At 38.6% G+C, this 16284-nt stretch overlaps 1 protein-coding gene across 3 annotated transcripts in view; it reads left to right on the top strand.

Moving 5' to 3' along the window:
* Positions 1-3544: 3544 nt before the first annotated feature.
* The window catches only part of LOC306842547 (ran-binding protein 10-like), a 32957-nt gene continuing 20217 nt past the window's right edge, over positions 3545-16284 (top strand). For 2 of the 3 annotated variants that reach the window (XM_079373484.1, XM_079373482.1), the window contains exons 1-3: positions 3610-3913; positions 14160-14271; positions 15832-15884. In XM_079373484.1, coding sequence (XP_079229610.1) covers positions 3715-3913; positions 14160-14271; positions 15832-15884 — 364 coding nt within the window. In that variant the 5' untranslated portion in view covers positions 3610-3714. Of the gene's footprint in view, positions 3914-14159; positions 14272-15831; positions 15885-16284 lie in introns of all 3 variants that reach the window. The other variant, XM_079373483.1, reaches the window with a different exon arrangement.

Here is a 16284-nt window from a genome sequence, read left to right as displayed (position 1 = left end):
TTTACATTTACATTTATTCATTTAGCTGACGCTTTTATCCAAAGCGACTTACAATTGCTATATATGTCAGAGGTCGCACGCCTCTGGAGCAACTAGGGGGTGTCTTGCTCAGGGACACATTGGTGTCTCACAGTGGATTCGAACCCGGGTTTCTCACACCAAAGGCATGTGTTTTATCCACTGTGCCACCTCCACCCCGTAATAATAATTTTATAATAAATATTTTAACATGCATGAATTAATCCAACCACCCCTATAGATTTAAGTTTCACTTTCCATAATCCGTGACGGACAGAGGAGCATCTTGGCGGCAGGGATTTAAATCTTTATCAAGACTCAAATTGACACAGGCTGAAAGACTGGATTTTTTTTTTATTAGGTAGGGTACAACGTACCGATTTCAAAACATTTCAGCCAGTTTATACACTCACCTAAAGGATTATTAGGAACACCTGTTCAATTTCTCATTAATGCAATTATCTAATCAACCAATCACATGGCAGTTGCTTCAATGCATTTAGGGGTGTGGTCCTGGTCAAGACAATCTCCTGAACTCCAAACTGAATGTCAGAATGGGAAAGAAAGGTGATTTAAGCAATTTTGAGCGTGGCATGGTTGTTGGTGCCAGACGGGCCGGTCTGAGTATTTCACAATCTGCTCAGTTGCTGGGATTTTCACGCACAACCATTTCTAGGGTTTACAAAGAATGGTGTGAAAAGGGAAAAACATCCAGTATGCGGCAGTCCTGTGGGCGAAAATGCCTTGTTGATGCTAGAGGTCAGAGGAGAATGGGCCGACTGATTCAAGCTGATAGAAGAGCAACTTTGACTGAAATAACCACTCGTTACAACCGAGGTATGCAGCAAAGCATTTGTGAAGCCACAACACGCACAACCTTGAAGCGGATGGGCTACAACAGCAGAAGACCCCACCGGGTACCACTCATCTCTACTACAAACAGGAAAAAGAGGCTACAATTTGCACGAGCTCACCAAAATTGGACGGTTGAAGACTGGAAAAATGTTGCCTGGTCTGATGAGTCTCGATTTCTGTTGAGACATTCAGATGGTAGAGTCAGAATTTGGCGTAAACAGAATGAGAACATGGATCCATCATGCCTTGTTACCACTGTGCAGGCTGGTGGTGGTGGTGTAATGGTGTGGGGGATGTTTTCTTGGCACACTTTAGGCCCCTTAGTGCCAATTGGGCATCGGTTAAATGCCACGGCCTACCTGAGCATTGTTTCTGACCATGTCCATCCCTTTATGACCACCATGTACCCATCCTCTGATGGTTACTTCCAGCAGGATAATGCACCATGTCACAAAGCTCGAATCATTTCAAATTGGTTTCTTGAACATGACAATGAGTTCACAGTACTAAAATGGCCCCCACAGTCACCAGATCTCAACCCAATAGAGCATCTTTGGGATGTGGTGGAACGGGAGCTTCGTGCCCTGGATGTGCATCCCACAAATCTCCATCAACTGCAAGATGCTATCCTATCAATATGGGCCAACATTTCTAAAGAATGCTTTCAGCACCTTGTTGAATCAATGCTACGTAGAATTAAGGCAGTTCTGAAGGCGAAAGGGGGTCAAACACTTTATTTACTTATACATGTACTTTTTAAAATTAAGTTTAACCAGGTAATAGTATAGATCTATCCGTAAATCAGGTAACGTTATCAGATATTTCTAATACTATCAAATATGAATGTCTATAATTAAATCAGCAGGTTTATAACTTACTTTTATAAACTTTGACCTAGAGATCCCGTTAGTAATGTGTCGCTGTGATCCTCTGCTAACGGAAAGACAGACACTTTGAACTTCAAACAGTGGGTCAAACAGTGACAACAGATACTTCATCCAAATTATTATGTTTACAGTTGTCACACCTCAGGCCTATAAACAACATTAGTAATACATAATAAATAAAATAATAAAGAAATGGCAATGCTTGACAAACAATTTACTTTATACTTATACGTTTACTTTAAATATGTGATCCTGGGCCACAAAACCAGTCTTAAGTCGCTGGGGTATATTTGTAGCAATAACCAAAAATACACTGTATGGATCAAAATGATCGATTTTTCTTTTATGTCAAAAATTATTAGGACATTAAGTAAAGATCATGTTAAATTAAGATATTTTGTAAATTTCCTACCATAAATAAATTAAAACTTAATTTTTGATTAGTAACATGCATTGCTAAGAACTTCATTTGGACAACTTTAAAGGCGATTTTCTCAATATTTAGATTTTTTTGCACCCTCAGATTCCAGATTTTCAAGATAGTTGTATCTCGGCCAAATATTGTCCTATCATAACAAATACATCAATGGAAAGCGTATTTATTCAGCTTTCAGATGATGTATAAATCTCAATTTCGAAAAATTGACACTTATGACTGGTTTTATGGTCAGGGTCACATATATATTGATATATTTACAGTGTTCTAACGTTACTGACTGCCGCTGGATGGTTTGGATTAGGCAGTCATTTCTAGTCTAGTCTAACGTTACTTAGTAAGCAACATTAACGATTCTAAAATTGTCTTATATCTTGCCTTTCAGAGTGTAACAACGGTGGCAGCTGTAGTTCTTTCAGCGACATTTGAACGAATAAACAGCTTGATAATAATCCACAGCAAATTTATCAGCGAACTGGACAACTGAAGCTTCAGCAGCGTGGCATTGTTGTTGTTTGAGAGGTGGTTGCTATGATACCGATGGACCATAGAAAAGACCTTCCGTTCATAGGCGCCCACAGCGTGCCTGTATGAAGAATAACGTGACTTGTCGTCTAAAACCTTATGTATCGCATTAAATTCGCTTGTATGTGTTAATATATAAATACGCTATTTGGTAAATATTTAAAATGTTTAATGCGCTGCTATGACATAACATTTCTGTGTTTTTTCCATCACGGCAGTAAAGGCTAGTGCGACTGTGTTACACCACAGTGTCTTGTTTTTCTAAACCCGTCTGTTTTTTAGACTGAAGAGTGCTTAACTTGTTGAACAAAATGTGTTATTAGGGTTAAATGTGACCTTGCTTTTGAATTCAACGCACTTGTTTTTAACCGTAAACTTATATTAGAAGTAAAAAAACGTCCTAAAATGTTTTTGTTTTTTTTAAGTAAAGGACAAAAACAACAACCGCGTTTAATGATTCAACGCTTTATTTTAATAGTTTAACACGGAAAACAATTAGTACTACTATTTAGATTGAGTTCAAGAAGTAAACTACTGCTTCAAAGACCAACAGTTCAGGATTACATGATGTCTGTTACATAAAAAGCTGAAATACATGGCTTATAATATAGCAAACATGTAATTAAATTGATTTCCATCATAACGCATTTGAATAAATTACAGCCACTGATTCGAGATGCAAAAAACACGGTTTACTTTAAATCTAAATCAAGTATATTCGTGCTCAAACTATAGAATTAGGGGTTGCGTTAAAAACTACAAATCCCAGACTGCGTTTTACAGCCCTGCTGAATTAGGTATGGGTCATGTAGTTGATGTCAGCAGTGTGCACTGCGCAGGGCTTTGTGTTCAACTACAGTACCCACACGTCCCTGTTATCCGGGGGATATCTCACCGCTGCCCTCTCTCTCCTCAGTCTAGCGCTCTCTCCTTTTTAGCGGATTGGCACAACAGGGTAGGATTACTAGAAGGAATACAAAAACATAAGCAAAAATGGCAGAGCTTGGAGCGGGGAGCCTGCTAACAGGAGAGCCTGCTTTTAATTATCAAGAGCATGAGCTAAACGAGCGTTTGAAGCGGCTGTACCCGGCCGTGAATGAGGAAGAGACCCCCTTACCCCGATCTTGGAGCCCCAAGGATAAGTACAGCTACATCGGGCTCTCACAGAATAATCTGCGGGTGCATTACAAAGGTATACAGATGTGACACACGCTGAACTGTCAACCCATAGGCCTTGACAATCCCGGCTGGTTCGCTGCACTCAAATATGGGCAATCTCCCCGATCTAGTTTGAGCTGCTTTTTTCCGTCCCTGTTGCTTTGTTGCATAGAAGGAAAGAGGAATGTCCAAATGGGTTGACATTTAGCAAAACATCATGTCAGAATTCGGCTAGCGAGAGTAGCTTGGGGCATAAACACGGACACCTACCTTTTACCTATTGCCATGGCAAGAACATCAAGTGTTATTGATTTGCCAAGCTTATGGTTTGAACTCCCTTTCGGTGAATTACTCGAGGCTGGTGCTAGCTAGCCACGACAGGGCAATAAGGACAGCTAAGCAGCTACACCATTGCAATGAATTGCAAATGCTTGTTAATTTACTCCGCATTGCATAAGTGTGCTTTGTTATCCGCTATCGGATGATTTATGTAAGGACGCCCTCCTCATCACAACGAAACAAATGTTTTTGGTGCGTATTTGAGGTATTTGACGCACGAACATGTGCGTATTTTTTGTGTTGACGAACGATATCGAATGATTCGAATCCGAACGAATCTTTTCGATGCGCCGAATTCGCCATAATAATGAATTCGAATTCCACAACACTAGCTGTTTAAACAGTTGTGGCGTTTCGAATGACCCAGTCGCCTCAGAGGGGGGAGGGGGGGTCTGTGAATTTACCCATTGCAGATGTACTTTTTTTGTTTAACAACTATGTACATGCTTCTAGAGGGTACATAATAAAGCAGTCTATTTTAAGAACTATCACTAAGCACAGTTTATAAGCATTTAGTGGGTATGTTTTGAAAATATTCTTTCAGGCCAACTAGTATCTATTTTTAATTTTACTAGTACTTCTTTTTTGAGCACAAATGAGTAATCCAACAGTGACTGCTGTCTTTTTAATTTCATTGGACATACATTAGACTACTCATCATTCCAGTAGTGACCTGTATCTGTTTAATTAGTCTAGTACTTGTATATTATTTACAAAAACTTATTCATTTGCCACTAGTCACTATCCCAGTAGTGCCAAATAACTTAGGCCTATATCGTTCCTGGCAATAAGTTACACATTTTTGCCATTGAATTCTATGGAAATCTGAGGTTCACATATCAACTATTCATTCCCCACTAGTACTAGTATGTATTGTAATTGTTGCTGGTGTCTATTCCAGTTTACCAGTAATAATTCATTAAGTGCTATTACTTATTCTTCAGTTAGTTTGAACGATATAGTTGCTAGTATACAGCTAACTGAATTGATACTAATTTGCATTTACTAAACACAACAAGTGTGCGTTACAAGTAAGCCCACTTATATGATATTTAATTGAACTATAAAGTGGCTTTCTTGGCTAGCCATTAAAACTAAATTAGTGATATTCCATGTCATAATAACAAAGAGCTCTTTTGTTGTAGCATCTACGTGGATGATTAGGTTTGTAAAAAGGCTTTGTGTTGTTTGAAATGTTACTGACATGTACCCTGGTTATATTTAGTTTAGGCACAAATGCTGTTATAAAGAGCCTAATTCTAATTCGATGATGTGTGTCTGTGGGCCTGTTGTGCAATACTTCAGGATTGTTACCATTTGACGGTCACTGGTGTGTAGACTATAGCCATTCGTTTTCTTACATGTTGTGTGTTCCGTTTGACAGCTGTTTGTGTCAATGCTCAGGCCCAGTGGGAAGGTTATCCTTATAGTTTAGTTCATCCCCTTTGACACATCAATGAACACCGCTGCATTATTTTGGTAATGTACACTGCTTTGTGTCTGTGGAAAATTGTACCTCATTGGCAACTATCTCCTTTCAGGCTATGGGTTTGTTTACCACTTCATATGGTGGCGGATGTTAGCCAAGAATTAGATTTTTAAGAGTCAGATAATATTGATATACTCATATTGATTTCCTTCCTTGTTGTTAAGGATCTTTGTTTCTTTTTGTTCTGTCAGCCCGACTATTTTGGTCAGTTTATCCTCAAAGCAGAGCAGGATTGCAGTGATTAGATTAGGATCAAACAAAGGCTTGTTACTATAATCTAGAGTCATTATATACATCTTGTAGCAGTATATTTAAAGCAGCTCCAGTTAATAAATGATTTAACCTGCAGTCTATTAGCCTTCAGTGCTATTTTGGCCAGTGTACCAGATTCTGTTTCTGTGGATTGAATTTTAGGTAACACCATGTTTCTGTCAAGTAAAGACACTAGATATATGCTGTCAAATAGTGTGATGAAAATCTGTGCAATGTTTATGCCATGTTATATTGTATTAACCTACATAGCTCTCCATCTTTATTTAGGAAGCATGTAAAAAATAGTCAAGCCTTTGCATGATGAAACAAGGGGAAAAGACACCAGAGGCTCATTTTCTAGCTTTGTTCCCAGTGTGGACCTCATTTTACTCATCGTCACACTGACAAGGACGTGAGCCCGTTAATGGAGAGAGGGAATGTGACTTTTGTAGCACTACACCCATGCAGATATCACACCACCTCCTGTGAGAAGATTAATGATAAAGATAAATAGATACAGATAGATAAGCATAGCATGGATTGCTTCTTTGTGATTTGGAGGGCTGCTGTCCATTTTCTGTGTAGGCTGTTGGACGGTATTTCCTTTAAGCTCATTGTAATGTTTGCCTATAGAGGGCTTTTGCCTGTCTGAGGAGCCAATCATGCATGTTCAGTCGGTGCGGTGACATCACCAGATTGTGTTCGTTTGCCCCAGTGTCTCTGTGAAGCTGTGAAACCCTGTTTGCTAACACTAGCACAACACTCCCAATCTTCTCTCCCTGTGTCTTTGTTCTCTCATATTGTAGATTTTTTTTTTTGCCTGCTTAGCTGATGTTATTATGGGTGCCAGCTGTAGCCTTGTACAGCTCTCTGTTTCGCTTAGATGTTTCGACAGAGAAACCCTTAACTATGAAAACGAGTTTTACCAGATAGTAGTGCAATTTTGTGGTGCTGATTGATTTTGTGTGTTTATATGAGAGAGTGTATGAATGTCATTCCAACATTCAGTTTTTCTTTTTTTCTTTTTATATAATAGAAATTAATTGCAATTTCAGTCATATTTCACACCAGATCAAAAAGTAAATTAAGAAATTGCATTTAGTAGGGATGCAATGATAACATTTTTTCCGATCCGATCCAGAAAATTATCGGCCGATTCCGATCCGATACAAGCGCAGTAAAAAAAAAAAAAAAAACTCAATGTAGAATTTCTATACTTCTGTGTGTTGACCTGATCATCACTCTTTTGTGTGTTAAACACAATCTACTAAATATAGACAACTTTATTTTAATGAAAAATAACAAATGAAAAAATATATAATCATAATCTATGACAAAAAATACTATTATAAACTAGGTTAGTGGATAATTTAGCAGCAAAAGTTATTCTAGAAAAATCATGAGTGCACAATTTGATAAAATCTAAACATTTAGTGAAATAACATTATTTAGTGGGGAACAAACAAAAGTGAATGTGTAGGACTAAATCTGCTCTTTGTATTGTTGTAAAATACATTCATGAACACAATTAAATGTATTTATATAGAAATATAAACTATAAAATTAAAAGACAGTTCTTTTAAATGTATAGCACAGTAATGAAGGTAGCAACAGATAGGAGTCTCATCAATCATATTTGCCTCCATTACTGTACATTAGGGTATTAATAGCCTTATTAATAATTAATGTCCTAGTCATAGGACAGAACAAGAAATCTATAAATAATCTTTCATTGCGCAAAAGTATTATAATACGAAAATCACCAATACAGAGCGACACAAAGCGCTTATGCACATCCCGTGTTCAGAATGATGCTCTTGAAGCAACACGGAGTCACAGCGCGCTGCGCTCCGCATAGAGAAGTTCAAAGCACAAAGGAAAGAGCTATCGAAGTGTAGTTTATTAAATCTGTGTGATAGTTTATTGAGCCTTTTCTTTTAACAATTTTAAATTTCAGTTACTGTGCACTAGGGATGGGTACCGAAACTCGGTATTAAATCGGTCTCGGGGCTAAATTATGAAAGACCGGAGTATCGATAAGCTCTGACGTTATCGGTACTTCTGTCCGTATTGGAGAAATTAAGAAAACACACATACATTTATTGTTGCTCTCTCTCTCTCTCTCTCTCTCTCTCTCTCTCTCTATATATATATATATATATATGTCGCCAGCTGTTTTTATGTGCAATAATATTCAAACATTTGTCTATGATGCATTTTTGCTATGCACAATTCAGAAGCCAGATCGCGCTCACGCGGAGGAGCTTCAGCACACGCAACATGAAAGTCCTGTTTAATTATGATAGAAGAGAGAACCAACTATTCAAACATCTGCTCACACTTTAGGCATGTGGCTGTTATATTAAGCTAAGTATTTTATTTTATTTTTTCGATTTTGGCTTCCAAGGATTATAGCCGCATTTCTTCTAGCACAACTCCCTTCCCTTCATAGCGGCGCGGATTCGTTCCTCCGAACCAAAACTTAACATCTGAATCAGCTCAATCAGTGATTGTTATAAAATGCCGTCTTTACTGTTGCTACATTGCAGGACATATTTGATAGTAAAACGTTGAAAGTACAATCTTTTGTAACTATTACTTACCTGAACATTAATATTAGTAGACCTTCAAGGAAAAATTAAAGCACTGTTTATTTCATTTCGTTTGTGTGTTTGTTTTATTGTATTTGTCAGTTTGTTTTACTTTGTTTCTTTGTTCATATTCTTACAGTATCTTATCTTATGTATATAAAACACTAAAAATACCTGCACACTGGTGCATTTACAAATTGATGAAGTGCAGGCATTTTTAGTGTTTTATATACATAAGATAAGATACTGTAAGAATATGAACAAAGAAACAAAGTAAAACAAAAAGTACCGATAAGAATACTGTTAAAGTACCGGATCGATAAGCAGTATCGGTAAGAGTAGTAATACCGTTAAAACCTTAACGATACCCATCCCTACCGTGCACTCTTGGAGAGAGTTTCATCGTCTTGACTGCTGTAACCGAACGCGACAAGCAGTTTGATTACTGAATGCAGGATGACAGACAGCTACAGCAGATAGAAGAGTTTATGTGAACTTGAATTTAACGGCTTGAATATTCATCTGTACCTCACATTAAACTATGGAATGGCTTCAGAACACTTGGACTTTGGCTTTATGATGCTTTATAATGCTTTTGTTCTTTTGTGACAATATTACAGAATAGTATACGCCAGAGGTCTTCAACCCTGCTCTTGGGGACCCAGTCTCCTGGAAAGTTTATTTCCAACCGGCTTCAGCACACCTGCTTGCAATTTTCAAGCAGTCTTGAGGAGCTTGATTGGCCGCTTCAGGTGTGTTTGATAAGGGTTGTAGGCTGTAGCTAAACTCTTCAGGATAGTGGGTCCCCAGGAACAGGGTTGAAGACCTCTGGTATACGCACAATATCAGATTTGGATCGGTCTTGTCTGACCGATACTCGATCCGGCAGAAATGCCAGTATTGGAGCCGATACCGATACGGAGTATAGGATCGATGCATCTCTAGTAATAAAATAAAGTTTGTTTGCAATGTTTTTTTGTTTGGTTTTTTTTTTTTAATTTTTCATCACATCATGATGATATTTAACAATTGTAAGTAAAGGAAATTATAATTAGAAAAGGCTTGACGCATTTTGACATTATTTTCATGACAATTAAAGTTGCTATAAAAAAGAAGTAGCAATAATCTTTTTTCCATATTTTACAGTACATTTTTTGCGATTTGTTTTACGTTTGCCCAAGAAATTAATGATCAGTCTATAATTTTAATGGTACGTTTATTTGAACAGTGAGAGACAGAATAACAACAAATCCAGAATTCAGAAATACGCATTTCAAAAAAGCAGTAAATTGCTTTGCATGTTAATGAAATAAGTATTTGATCCCCTATCAATCAGCAACATTTATGGCTCCCAGGTGTCTTTTATACAGGTAAGGAGCTGAGCTATAAAAGACACCTGTCCACAGAAGCAATCAATCAATCAGATTCCAAACTCTCCACCATGGCCAAGACCAAAGAGCTGTCCAAGGACGTCAGGGACAAGATTGTAGACCTACACAAGGCTGGAATGGGCTACAAGACCATCGCCAAGCAAGTAGGTTAGAAGGTGACAACAGTTGGTGCGATTATTCGCAAATGAAAGAAACACAAAATAACTGTCAATCTCCCTCGGTCTGGGGCTCCATGCAAGATCTCACCTCGTGGAGTTTCGATGATCATGAGAACGGTGAGGAATCAGCCCAGAACTACACGGGAGGATCTTGTCAATGATCTCAAGGCAGCTGGGACTATAGTCACCAAGAAAACAATTGGTAACACACTACGCCGTGAAGGACTGAAATCCTGCAGCGCCCACAAGGTCCCCCTGCTCAAGAAAGCACATGTACAGGCCCGTTTAAAGCTTGCCAATGATTCAGAGAAGAACTGGGTGAAAGTGTTGTGGTCAGATGAGACCAAAATCGAGCTCTTTGGCATCAACTCAACTCACCGTGTTTGAAGGAGGAGGAATGCTGCCTATGACCGTCACCGTCAAACGTGGAGGTGGAAACATTATGCTTTGGGGGGTGTTTTTCTGCTAAGGGGACAGGACAACTGCACTGCATCAAAGTGACGATGGACGGGGCCATGTACAGTCAGGGCCAGGGCACTGAAAATGGGTCGTGGATGGGTATTCCAGCATGACAATGACCCAAAACACACGGCCAAGGGAACAAAGGAGTGGGCTCAAGAAGAAGCACTCCTGGAGTGGGCTAGCCAGTCTCCAGACCTTAATCCCATAGAAAATCTGTGGAGGGAGCTGAAGGTTCGAGTTGCCAAACGTCAGCCTCAAAACCTTAATGACTCGGAGAGGGTCTGCAAAGAGGAGTGGGACAAAATCCCTCCTGAGATGTGTCCAAACCTGGTGGCCAACTACAAAAAACGTCTGACCTCTGTGATTGCCAACAATGTTTTTTGCCACCAAGTACTAAGTCATGTTTTGCAAAGGGGTCAAATACTCATTTCACTCATTAAAATTAAAAATCAATTTATAACATTTTTGAAATGTGTTTTTCTGGATTTTTTTTTGTTATTCTGCCATTAAAATTATAGACTGATCATTTCTTTGTCAGTGGGCAAACGTACAAAATCAGCAGGGGATCAAATAATTTTTTTCCCCACTGTACATCCGAGTGAAATGGATTTTCAAAGGCGGAAAAGAAGAAATGTATTGTTGGGACTTGGTTGTATCCATTGGTTGTTGTGGAGCCAGATCAGTTTAATGAGCATGTAGTCGATTGTAAGAAAGAGGCAGGGATTGAGCAGACTAAATGGAGACGAAAGCAGACGAACTGCTGATCCATTTGAAAACAGGTGATGGAGATTTATTAATAATCACAGAACCGGCTTTACTGACGAGATGCGCATGACAATCGCATGCGATATATCGTGCAACCCTATCGTGCATTCAAAGGAGTAATTAAATGTACTTGCACCTCAGCTTTTATGCTTTTTTGATGTGAGATTCATGTAAAAAAAAAAAAAAAACTAAACATTCTTGTAATTCGCTTCAACCTTTTTGACTTTATTAATGATTATTTTAAGTTCAAGTGGTGTGTGCGTAAGGAACTGGATGCAAGAAAAGTACAGCTCTTTCTAAAGCACACAGTGCCATCAGTTAAAAACTAAGTGTCAGAATCGATTCAAGAGAGAATTGCGATTCTAAAACTAAGAATCCACGAATCTATTTATAGAGACAGCCCTAGGTCACATTGTGCGCAAGAGCTATTTTAAACAAAATATTTTATCTTATGGGTTTCAGTCTTTGGGACAGATTTACTAACAGCTTGCACCAGCGCAAACTATCTTTTGGTGTTAAAATAGTACTGTCAGGATTAACTAAAGACACGCAGTGAAGAATTAGCCCTGAAAAGGCATGGACAGAGTTACTTTTGCAACTCACATTATTGAATATGCATTTGTAGGAGTTTCTCTTTCGATCTGTAAATTTATGGGAAGAGAGAATTTAAATGAATCACGCAGTGCAATTTACTAACGTTTGCGCTCATCAAATTATTGGTATTTAAGGTGCAGCAGACCTATGATTATGCACTGCAGAGGAGGACTTTGTATGAAAGTCATTTGTGTTTTGTGCATTAAACATGTTTGGCAGAGAAATAGAGGGAGGGACAGACAGACAAGCAACTAAAGAAGGAGAGAATCACTCAGGGTCCTCTTGCTCTTCTGTGCTCCTAGAATGGTGTGGTCATGGCATGATGTATAAATAGATTGAGTGTGTGAGCAAGGGGCGGAGACGAGCATGCACACGTATGAGCATTTATAGTGTGTGTGTTGAGAGACTTGGGGATTTGCACATACAGGGTCGTCTGCCTTTACTCTGGCTGTATGAGCTGTGGATATAAATAGATTTTGTGCGTGTTCTTGATTATGAATGCTTGTCTGGGTTTGGCAGACAACCCTATTGTGACTTCCTAGCAGAACTTGGAAAGCTAAAAATAAGTGATTAATATTATTAAAGTTATCAGAGATGGTGATAATGAAGAATACATTTGCTTGGTACACCCTTTTTTTTTTTCAAAACACATACACTGTGACCGGGTCCTGCAGTTAAACTTCACCTGAGGGTTATTTTACAGTGCTGGGGCACATAAACACCAAGATATGGCGAAATGTCCATATACGTGCACACGGTCGAGTTAAACATGAGACTCTGGAAGTGCAGTGAAGTTGAATGAATGATTGGCTCAGGAGGAAGGCCTTTCCTCGCAGAATCTAATACTGTGTGTCCATTAATGCTGGCAGGTGTTACAACCTGCAGGAAACTGGATTAGGAGATTGGAGCACATTGCTATGGTACACGGAGGCTTAGATGACAATGACACTCACCAACTTCCTTTCTCACACTTGTATTGAGAAGAATTGAAGCTATATCATGTATTGGAGGTTAACTTTAAAGACAACATTAAATGGGACTCAATTTCAATTAGACTTGTTGAGTGAAGGTAGGCTATAATCATGAAAGTGGTCTTGCCAGATGGACCTTTGTATTTGAAGGGGCGGAGCTAAACAAAGGGCTTGATGATATCAGCAGAGGACTAAAGTCGTTTTAGACGATGTTAAAAAAAATAAAAATTCTCTAAAGTAGGCACTGATTAATCATTTACGTTAAGATTACAAAAGTCTCTTAAAAAGTAAACAATCATGTTTTTATGTTGACTTTTATAGAACTTGGAATTTTTAAAGGTGCGGTATATAATTGCTAAAATCTAACCTCACTAAATGGAAATGCAAAAATTATTCCTTCCAAACTGGTTTCCCAAACACTCCTCATCTACAAACACACTGTAGACAGGGAGTGTGCTCACAAACAGGTAGTCCCACCACAAACCCGTGCTATTGGTTGAGCCGAAAGTTGACATGTCAAGTTGACCACTCAAATAAATAGAGCAATGTTTTATTGCCACTGTTTACACTCTTTGGGAATACAGCCTCAGCTTAATTATAGATGTCTCTGCGCATCAAAATGGGTTAGGAGAGAGTATTTCAACATTAAAAATATTATTTAAATTATTTCTCTCAAAAAGGAAAATTCTGACATTATTTATTCACCGTCATCCAAACCTGAATGACTTTTTCTCCACAGCAGAACACAGAAGACATTTTGAAGCATTTTTGTAACCAAACAGTTTTTGTAACCTTTAACTTCCATTGTATTGACAGTAGAAATTTCTCAAACTGTGTTATTTTATATTCGGCAGAAGAAAGAAATTCACACAGGTTTAAAACAACATAAGGGTGGGTGAATTATGACTGAATTGCAATTTTGAGGTGGACTAACACTGTTTTTCTTTGCTGCTTTTGAAAGCAGTAGAACCTGTCTCATGTTGGTGATGGTCTGGAGAACTGTGAGAATGAGAGTTAGAAGGAAGCACTGTATAGTTGGTTTTGGGTTCACCTGACCCCTATTGGACATGTTTCTTGTAGGTTGTTTACATAAGCATTTAAAAGCAGTTAGAGCCTGTTGTCGTCAACCTTCATGACCTATCCTTAGCTGTGTATGTGCCCTCAAAAATTTCTCTGAACCTTGTTGTTATTTAGGTGGACAGTCATCTTTACCAGAGGGTGTATTTAGTCAGTGACTCATTTCCCTCAATGTTTCCGTCTTTCTTCAGGCCACGGAAAAAACCACAAAGATGCAGCATCTGTACGGGCCACCCATCCTATCCCTGCTGCTTGTGGCATCTACTACTTTGAGGTGAAGATCGTAAGCAAAGGAAGGGATGGGTAAGTGCAAACAGCTTCTGGTTGGTGGCATTTCTACACAGTGTTTTACTGAGATATGTATATCATTTGGAAACTTGCGTCACTGATAAAATTTGAAGTCAAGAAGTGTCTGATTTATTCATCTGTTTTACATATAGTGGGGTTCAAAATCCTGAGAGCACATTGAAAATCTTGGGACTTTGAAAAAAAAAATAACAAAGATACAATGAATGAGTAATATTTAATATTCTGCACTGTTTCTAGATCACCTAGTAAATTTGCTTGAGTGCAGCTATCAATAAAGCAAAATGACAAACTTAAAATAATGTAAAGCATTCTCACAGCGTCAGAATGGTAATTGCTGTGAAACACTGACCTTGCGTCATGCTTGAGTCACTAGTTGGTAAGTATTTAGGCCCTTTCGCACCGCAGGAACCTTTTCATAGTACCCAAACTAATTGTGGAACTACTCACTTTTTGGCGTGTTCGCACCACGGGAACTCGGAACTGTTTTAGTTCCCGGAATTGCGTTTGGAGGAACTAAATTAGCTCCTACTTCAGAGTAGGGTCTAAAACAGTTCCATAGGAACTATATGGTGACGTAACTGTACGCTGATTGGCTAAACGCGTACGAAAACGCCGTGATTTAAAACGCCGTGTAAACATTCCATGTCCATTATTGTGAAACCCGCCAGACACAACAAAAACACAGCTCCGATCACAGCGTCCTCCATCCTCCTGTTGTTAACGTCGTTGTTCTTTGTTTACGTTGTTGAAATGATGTTGCTGTCGGCCGGCTTACGTCACTTCCTAGTACCCACTGTCGGTGCGAATGCAACCCTTTAAATGGTACTGGGAAATAGTTCGCGCAAAATCATCCCAGTACTTTAGTACTGTAGCGGTGCGAAAGGGGCTTTTGTCATGCCTTCAGTTTGAAGATGTCATTGTCCAAAAATAAATGGAAAATTGTTCCACCCTTTCCTGTCACCACTTTGCAGTATGATTACTAAATATATTCCTGCTCGATTACTCATGTTCTTCTAGGCCATCTAACTGAAACTTACAGGTCGTGCCTAAAACTGTTGAAAAGTGCCGAGTCATCCTTTAGTCACTGTGGTCCCAGCCTGTGAAACTCTCTCTCAGACTCACTTAGCACTTTTAAAAAGTATCCCAAAATACCTTATACTCAGTTCAGTCACCAATTTAATTATTTCAGTTCAATGAATTTGATTGTGCTCTTATTGCAGTCACATTTACTATTATTTGGTGAATTTTAATGGGCAAAATTTTATGTGATGGTGAAAGATTTCCCCACACAGATTTCACAACAGGTTCAAGTTGGTTTATTGTCAATAGTGTAAATCACAGCTCACACAAAAGTCAGTTCTCATTAGTTTAAAAGTGACTTCTGAGTGAACTGTGCTTTAGACATCGCTACACTATTGACGATAGATCCTGGACCCTTTTTTGCCCACAAAACTTTGCAGAAATCAGAAGCATAATGTATGGTTTAATACAGTTTTATTGTGTATTTTATTTTTAGTAAAGCTAACATTTGTCCTCTCTCATTGGTGTTTGCAGGTACATGGGAATTGGACTGTCTGCCCAGGGGGTCAACATGAACAGACTGCCTGGTGAGTGTATGTGTGTGTTTGTGCTTGTATTTACACTGAAGGGATGAGCTGTTCACCATGGGTCTGTGGGTGACTACAGAGAGGGTGAGGTTCTGTAGCCCACAAAAAAAAGGAGATTTAAAAAGTAGCTTTATTTGGTTACTTGAGTGTGTTTAAGTAAAAAAGAAATGGTGTTTATAACCCATTTTAATTATGGCAGAACATTGGAGAATAAAGTACTTGATTTCATCCATTGGGAATGATTGGATTGTGAAAAGTGGGCGTTACATGCCAGAATGGAGCCAGGTGATTGGAGAGAGCCAAAAAGGAAAGTTGTTTAGGAAGAAGAGCTTTGAAGATTAAAAGAGAAGTTATTACATTTTGATTAAAGATTATAAAGACAGTTTTTTTTTTTCTTTGC

This window comes from Barbus barbus, assembly GCF_936440315.1.
Source record: "Barbus barbus genome assembly, chromosome: 23".
NCBI classification, from domain to species: domain Eukaryota; kingdom Metazoa; phylum Chordata; class Actinopteri; order Cypriniformes; family Cyprinidae; genus Barbus; species Barbus barbus.
Note: the sequence above shows the minus strand (reverse complement) of the source record. Positions and strands in the feature narration are given on the sequence as shown.